The sequence below is a fragment of the Varanus komodoensis genome, unplaced genomic scaffold, assembly GCF_004798865.1.
Source record: "Varanus komodoensis strain SLA01 unplaced genomic scaffold, ASM479886v1 scaffold42, whole genome shotgun sequence".
Taxonomy (NCBI): domain Eukaryota; kingdom Metazoa; phylum Chordata; class Lepidosauria; order Squamata; family Varanidae; genus Varanus; species Varanus komodoensis.
In genome coordinates, this window is record NW_025335972.1 from 3,338,430 (window position 1) to 3,347,177 (window position 8,748).

Sequence of the window (8,748 nt, forward strand, 5' to 3'; positions counted from 1 at the left end):
AGAGCCAAGCTAGACAGTGGAGCAAGTTCATACGAAGCCATCCTGGCTTTACGAGCTGGCAGTGAGTGAGCCGGCCCTTGCAAGATCACTCCACCCAAGAGCTGATCAGGTTCACCATGGCTTGTCACCCCTCCCTTCCCTCTTGCTTCACTGGCTGGCAGCCCAGGGATCTTTGCAAACTGCTCTTCCCACTGTGATCTGGAGCCATTTTGGTTCCCACGATGTTTTCCCTCTCCTTTCACCCTTCTTTCGGAGAGTCACTCTTGCCCCAGGCAGCACATTGGCAGCACTACCTATAGTTCATCATGTCTTAAAAAAAACGCTTTTGTCCCCCAGATGTGTGCAAATAGTTTCGCTAATTTAAAAAAACATTTAAAGATGAAATTGGGTGATTCTGGGCATGCAGTTATGCGTATTTCTGGGGAAGGGGTGACAGGACTGTCCATTATTTTTTGAAAGGGGCATATGCATTCATAGAAACATAGAGCGAGTCAGAAGGGGTCTTCTGGCCATCTAGTCTGACCTCCGGCACCAGCTGGCTCCACTCACGACATGCCCACCATGTGGACGTCCAGCCTATCCTTGAACACCCGCACCGATGGGGCCTCAGCGACCTCTCGTGGAAGCCCATTCCACACCCTTGGGGTCCTGACTGTCAGGAAGTGCTTCCTGGCATCCAAACGAAACCTTGGCTCCCTGAACTTTGCTCCGTTGGAGCACGTCCTGCCTTCCTCTGCAGGGGAGAACAGGTCTCTACCCAATCTCCGTGTGACATCCCCTCACATACCTGTATGTCGCCAACATATCCCCGCTGAGTCTCCTCTTCTCCAGGCTGAAGAGACCCAGTTCCCTCAGTCTCGCCTCATACGGCATCCCCTGCAAACCGGCCACCAACCTTGTGGCCCTACGCTGCACTGACTCCAACCTGGCTATATCCTTTCTGTAATGAGGGGCCCAAAACTGAGCACAATACTCCAGTTGCGGGTGCACTAGAGTCGTGTAGAGTGGTAGTAATACCTCTCTTGATCTAGAAGCCACACTTCTGGCTATGCAACCAAGGGTGGCATTTGCCCTCTTAACTACCGCATCACACTGCTGACTCATGTCTAGCCTGCAGTCAACCAGCACCCCGAGGTCCCTTTCACAAGTGCTGCTCTCCAGCCACTTGTCACCTAGCCTGTATTTATGACACCTATTCCTATGCCCCAAGTGCAAGACCTTGCACTTACCCACATTGAAAGCCATCCTGTTGTCTCCTGCCCACTTCCATAGTCTGTCCAGATCCTTTTGGGTCTGGAGTACCTGCTCCTCAGTTGTGGCCACTGCTCCAGTTTTAGTGTCATCTGCGAATTTGATCAGCAGACTGTTCACCCCTTCTTCCATGTCGTTAATGAAAAGATTAAACAGGATCGGCCCCAGTACAAAGCCCTGGGGGACTCCGCTTGTTACTGACTGCCATCCCGATGATTCCCTGCTAATGGTTACCCTCTGCTTTCGGTAAGTCAGCCATGCCCTAATCCACCGGACAGTGCTTTGGTGTATCCCAAAACTCCTCAGTTTCTCCACCAGGATATCATGGGGCACTTTGTCAAAGGCCTTGCTGAAATCCAGGTATACCACATCCACTGCATCCCCTCCATCTAGCCATCTTGAAACCTTGTCATAGAATTCCACAAGGTTTGTCTGGCAAGACCTGTTTTTGCGGAAGCCATGTTGTGTGGCTGTCAGCCTCCCTTCCCTATCTAGCATCACTAGATCTCTCTCTGTTATGAGCCTTTCCATTGTTTTTCCTACAATGGACGTAAGGCTAACCAGTCTATAATTCCCCATGTCCTTTCTACTACCCTTTTTGAAAATTGGGACCACTGAAAATTGGGATGCCTGCTCATGCCCCTGTCATTCATGCCTGCTCATGCCCCTGTCAGGAAACCATAGGGAGCCCTGTCAAAAAGAGCCTTTAAAAAGAAGAAAAGAAAGCTGGCTGTCAACCTCCATGCTGCAGTATAAGGAGATGGGCTGCATTTTTCTACCTTTCCAAATACCTAGTATTTTGGGAATGACTACAGGCACTGGGATCTATCCAGAACACAAAAACCCCTAAAGATCCCAGTGTCATGAGGAATAAAATCATCCATTCCCTTTTTGTGAGCAAATATCACTTATGTCTTACCTTTGAGTTGATAGCTTGCCTTTTGACAGCTGTCAGAACAGTAGAAAGTGTCGTCCTCCCCACATTGGGACTCTGGCTGGAACAGGGTCTAGGAATGTTAGCTGCACATAACTGCACCTCTGGAATGGCATGATTCTGGCTAAACACATTTTAAAAAACAATTGACAAAACTGTTTGCACACATTTGGGGTGCAAAAAGGGTGGTAGGCCATTGACAGCCCCTCCAATGTGTTCCTTGGGCATTTTGCAGGGTGTTCAATATCTGTCAGATTGGAGATTGCAAAAAACAAAAACCTCAAGGGAAAGCAACAGGGGAGAAGATGAAAAAAGCTTCAACAAGCTGAAATAGCTTTCAATCATGCGGAGGAGAAAGGGGGCAGTTAGTGATTATTGCCCCACTGGGTGGCTTGGGCATGTGTAGCTGGCCAGGGTGAGCTTGGGAGTTGGGCGAGTTGGCTGCTGGCCCAACTGGGACTGGTCACCTGGTTTTGGGCAGCACCACAACTCAGAATGGGTTTTTTAAATCCCTAGAAAAGTCAAGGGATTCTCAGGGTAGCTTGTTTGAAAACAAACAAAAGCAAAGTGAGCCAGGTTTAGATGACAGAACCAACTGTGGTTTGCGGCCATTGGAAAATACTGTCCATACCATGTCAGTATGTGAGAGATTTGTGACAGTAGGCAGGACAACAAAGGGACGTCAAGAATGAAGGAGGAAAGGGTAAGCATGACAAGAAATTTGAAAGAGGACACATGCACACCTTCTTAGTTAGGAACTCTTAAGATGTGACTAGCTCTGAAAGTGCAGAGTAATACAAACTTTGGCTATGTATCTCTATGTTGCCACTTCAGAATGCATAGGACCTATGGCATGACTTATATGGCTTGTGTGTAAATCCTAGCAGATACTGGAACACTTAAAGTGAGCACATACAAAGGAAGGTGGGTTCTTGTGTGCTGAATATTTATAATAATTAGAAGATGGGATGAACAGAAGTGCAGTATGTCCCACTGCTAGAATGCACTTTTCTATATCATCATAAAATGTACAGGAGCCCTGCTTTCCTTCTTTGCATCTGGTTACTCTGGGAAGCATTGTGCCAGAAGTTGTATATTGTCTGGTTAAACTAGAACTGATTCATATAACATAAAATAATATGGTTTTGAGTCATGGGGAAAGAACCATGAAAGTTATAAATAGGAACATGTTGGAAGAGCGGGTTTACCTTTGTCTCCTGCCACAGTCCTGATGAAAATTGCTCTGGAAAAATACTGTTAAGTCTGGCACGGAAGTTTCTGTTGATGCTGTGCGCAGTTTAGCTTGAAAAGGGGTTGTTCTTAGAGAAAGAATATAACTCACAGGTCACTTATGTGGACATTGTCTCTTTATTGCATGGAGGGAGGTGCAGAACACTGATTTGCATATGGTTGGAACATGTGAGCTCCTCTAAAGGGCAGGGCATCCTGCTATATCTATGTGTTAGGAGTAACTAATTGGTCCAATCACTTCTGAAGCCGGGCCAACGTACAATTACGGACACTGCCCCCACCCAACAATGGTCCCCAATATGGCATCCATGGGTGCCATGACACCTACAAAAAGTATTCAACATCACGCCTCTGGGTATGCAAAAATTTGTTTTATTTGCATTCTTTTTAATCTATGCACATGATTTTGTATAAAATGCATACAACTTTCTTGCAGTCAAACATAGGCTTCAACAAGCGTGAACCAATTATCCAAATGTGTATCCATTTGATCCGTATGCTGCCTATTCAAATGTTGAAAGTGTTGTAAGGGCATCAATCTATTGCATTATAGAAGGTGAGTGCTTAATCTTCCAGTGTTGTAGTATCAGTCATTTAGCTATCAAAATGGTTTAGAGAATCCATTTCCCCTTCCATTTTTTAATTTCCATGAAGCCGGTAAATAATTTAAACTGTGTACCCATCAGTAAATATTAAAAGGCAGTTCCAGTACAAAATTGATCCATGTACGTAATAACCCCCCCCACCCTGCCAAAAAAGCAACTATTGGGCATTGCCAAAACATTTGTTTAAAGGAAACAGTAGCTATACTGCACCAACAGGTATTAGCTGAATGAGACAATTGCTTATTACAGAGACAGTGTTGTGTCTGATAGAATAAGACACAGCGTAAGTTACATAGACATGCCAGACAGATGCCAGAGAAGCAATCCCCTGTTCAGGTATTGCTTTGATGGTGCCCACAGCAGTTTCTCAAATTCCCAAGTGTGCTCAGGGGTCCGAAAAATGTGGAACCCCTAGATTAGAATCATGCAGAGAATCTGCAGCAAGCATCATTTACAGGTGGGTACTTTAGGAACACAGGAACCTTGCATGATTTCATTTGTCATGCCATACTCGCAAGTCTTCCAGGGTACATATTTTGCTGTTTCCTCTGTGCGGCAACCAGGTTCAAAGGGGGACTGGACTCCTGAACCTTTTCAGGTTGCCCAGAATGAGGCATTTCGATCGGTGCAAGTGCTCACAGGATAGTGAAAAAAGTTGCCCCTGCTGAACTCCCCACTCACCATAACCACTTTATCGGGGGGGGGGGGGAGGCTATTTGTTGGCACAGTGCACATGCTTTGCATGCAAAAACCTCAGGCCCTGACATCTCGTGGAAGGGCTGGGGAAGCCTCCTGGCCAAGGTGCTACCAGGCAGGGTAGGTGCTTCTGGGCTGGATGCTCCAGTGGAGTGATCCAGTATAAGGCAGCTCCCTGTGTTCCTATTCGGGTCTTAAACACTCTGTCCACTGTTCCGGGACAAAAAAATGCCTCTGAGTTTGCTGGTTGTTGATGCTCAGTTTGTGTTTTCCCCTTTGTCCCAAGATAAGTGACAGTGAAACTAAGGCCTTTAGACCACACTTAATTAGGGACAATGCCCTGAAACCACAATTCATTGAATGACAAATATCTAATAAGCTAAAGCGGGTTGCTTTTTCCTACAAAGAGCAAGAGGCTGAACTTGATGGCCTTCTAGGCCCCTTCCAACTCTGCTATTCTATGATTCTATGACCTTAAACTGGTTTAAGCAACACCCACATGCAAAATAAGGTAATACCCATGAAATCTATCCATTTGTGTTTTCTCATTTTGGTGGAGCTTATTCCCAAATAAGCACGTGCAGGATTGTTGCCTTAACAAAAACGAGCGTCCTTCGATGAAAAAAGTGCATGTTTTATGGTTGGTCAGGATTCTTCATTGGGCAGAATGAAAGGTAGCAAAATTCTCGGCTACACAAAAAAATTACTTATTATTGACCAAAGAAATTCAAAACAAAATAATCTGTATTTCCAAGCTGTAACCTCATCAAGCATTTATAATAAAGTATGTTAACTAACAGTGTGTTAAATTTAGAAAGATTACTGTTTCTCAGACAAGTGCAAGATAAGATCATTCTTAGAGCATTTTCCTTCTATAACTCTGACTGTTATATGCAATTCAAAATGTGCCAAATGGCTTTGCAGAAATGACATCTTTCTTGCCTGAGCCAAAATTAAACCATGATCTCCAAAGCTTTTGCCACAAAGGCAAACATTTGAAGGGCACATAAAAATTACCAACTTGTATCTGTTCCATACCAGTTTAACTATCATGGGCTTCTCCCAAAGAATCCTGGACATTCTGGTACAGATCCTTATCTCACCATTCCCAAATTCTGAGGGTATCCGCTTGATCTTTTACCCATTACCTTTTTATACTGCTCAATAGTTGAAGCTCACTGGGCCGTATGCCCCAAGTGAGTATGTCTACTAGAACTGGTAGTAAATGCCTGTTCAAAGCTCTTTCCTTTCTATCTCCATCAGCCTATTGGAAAGACAATTACTTTTGACAGACACAATAAAATGTTTCACTAACTCAGAACATGTTCTGTGAAATTTCTCAGTCTGTTTTGAAGACTTCAAGGGGTTTTGGAGTAGTTGGCTATTCCCCTCTAGAGGGCGCTAATGCTAGTCAAACCATCCCACTTGATACCGCAACAATACTATGCCAAATGTTTTTACGGTCCTTTTTTTTAATTCTCAGAGCAGCCCTTCGAGGTAGGGCACAATCCTTCCCATTTTACAGACTGAGGCTGAGAAGAAAGTGATCTGCCCAAGGCAACCAAGTGAGTACTGCTCCGTATGATCCTTGGTCTCCCAGATTCATGTCCAATGAAGCAATGGAGGGAAAGTGGTGAGATGGCCCTCCTTGCAAATGAAAGCTCACTCTGGGCTGGAGGGGGGCACTGTTGATTTGGCCTCTGCAGGCAGGAATCGGTGACTGGGGAAAGGAGTCCTGGGTCAAGCCAGCTCCAGGAGTCACTCCCTCTCAGCCTAGCCAAGCCCACAGGGGTCCTGAAGGGATAAAGGATCATGTGTGATGAGCCCCCAGAAAAAGGAGAGAGCAGAAATGTAAATGGAATCAACACACCTGTAGATCAGAGAGCCACTCAGGAGGAGCCAGTGCGAGAGAGACTCAGCATGCCCAAAATAGCAGGCAAGGACGGGCTCTTACGCTGCTCCTGCTGCAGCATGACTTGCTCCTCCTGGAAACCAAGCGCCTTCACCTCCTTTGCAACAGTGAAGAATTGGGTGGGGGTGTGCCCACTTGGGTGCAGACATGTTGCCACTCCACCTAGCATGACAAAGACCTTCAGGCAACTATGGACGCTTGGCTTTCCTTTGATGAGTCTGGGAGCATTTCATTTGAATTTAAAGGGGTTGTGTTTGTTCCAGGTCATTGCACCTTTGTGCTTGATTTGGGCCTTCATGTTCGGATGCCATGAAAAGTGTTTATGTTACTACAGTGGACTAACACTTCCTTTCCCCCACAGACAATGTCTCCCTTTAGCACTGGGGTCATGGGCCATCACCGGGCACGTCGCCGCTGACCCAGATTTCCCCTTTCCTTCCCCCACCTAAAGATGGCCAGTGCCAATGAGACTGAAGAGGCCCATGGCTCAGCACCCCATGCAGCCTCCACCTATGCCAAGTTGCTGCTCCTGGGCCTCATTATCTGTGTAAGTCTGGCAGGGAACCTCTCCCTTTCGCTGCTGGTATTGAAAGAGCGCAGCCTCCACAAGGCCCCCTACTACTTCCTGCTGGACCTGTGCCTGGCTGACGTGATCCGCTCAGCTGTCTGCTTTCCCTTTGTCCTTGTCTCCATCCGACATGGCTCTGCCTGGACCTACAGTGTGCTGAGCTGCAAGATTGTGGCCTTCATGGCTGTCCTCTTCTGTTTCCATGCTGCCTTCCTCCTCTTCTGCATCAGCGTCACCCGCTACATGGCTGTGGCCCACCACCGCTTCTACGCCAAGCGCATGACCTTCTGGACGTGCATAGCTGTCATCTGCATGGTGTGGACTTTGTCGGTGGCCATGGCCTTCCCACCCGTCTTTGACGTAGGGACCTACAAGTTCATCCGCGAGGAGGACCAGTGCATCTTTGAGCACCGCTACTTCAAAGCCAACGACACCTTGGGTTTCATGCTCATGCTAGCTGTGCTGATCTTTGCCACCCACGTGGTTTACATCAAGCTCCTTCTCTTTGAGTACCGCCATCGCAAGATGAAGCCTGTCCAGATGGTCCCGGCTATCAGCCAAAACTGGACGTTCCATGGGCCTGGAGCCACTGGGCAAGCTGCGGCCAACTGGATTGCTGGCTTTGGCCGTGGCCCTATGCCTCCTACCTTGTTGGGCATCCGGCAGAATGCCCATGCTGCCAACCGGCGCTTGCTGGGCATGGAAGAATTCAAGGCTGAGAAGAGGCTAGGCAGGATGTTCTACATCATCACCTTGCTCTTCTTGGTCCTCTGGTCACCCTACATCGTGGCCTGCTACTGGAGGGTGTTTGTCAAAGCCTGTAGCATCCCCCACCGCTACCTCTCCACAGCTGTTTGGATGAGCTTCGCCCAAGCTGCTGTCAACCCCATAGTTTGCTTTCTACTCAACAAAGACCTCAAGAAAGGCTTGGTTGCCCACATTCCCTGCTGGAGGACAGAGCCTGAACTACCTAGAGAGCCTTACTGTGTGATGTGAGGAGTGCCAAGGGTGGGCTGGAAGGCTTCCACCTGTGCCAAACTGACCTTGGGTTTCACTTTCTTTCTTCTATACATCACACAAGATGCCAACGATGGGTCGTTCTTCCCCTGCAACTTTGGTCATGGTTCCTCAGAGTATTTGGTGTTACAAAGGACTCTGATCTATCAGTTATCCTAGGGCAAAGATCCAAAACCATCCATCAGCTGCAATCAGATCAGAGCTGGATTCTGGTCTCAGCTCCCCTGGGGTAAATCCAGAGCCATACAATGACAGTCATCGGCCCCCGGTAGTATCCATCCAGTTCCTAGAAGGGGTGCAAACACTCTTGTGCTTGAGGGAGCTTTCCTGTTTTCTTAGCCCCAAACACTACCCAAATGCTGGTCAGTCACCACAAAAACCCCATAGAACCAACACCCCAAGTTTCTTAGCATCGATTATTTCTTTGGTCTGGCATTACTGAGAGGAGGTCAGGGCCAAATTTTTGGGATTAGCTCTCTTGGAGTGAAGGCAGAGCAGTCTCGCTCACTGGGAC

At 47.2% G+C, this 8,748-nt stretch overlaps 1 protein-coding gene across 1 annotated transcript; it reads left to right on the top strand.

The window, feature by feature from the left end:
• The first annotated feature begins 7,021 nt into the window (after window positions 1-7,021).
• Window positions 7,022-8,213, top strand: GPR173 (G protein-coupled receptor 173). The gene has a single exon (XM_044443718.1). The coding sequence runs from the start codon at window positions 7,101-7,103 to the stop codon at window positions 8,211-8,213; it is 1,113 nt and encodes a 370-aa protein (XP_044299653.1). The 5' UTR covers window positions 7,022-7,100.
• Window positions 8,214-8,748: the final 535 nt, after the last annotated feature.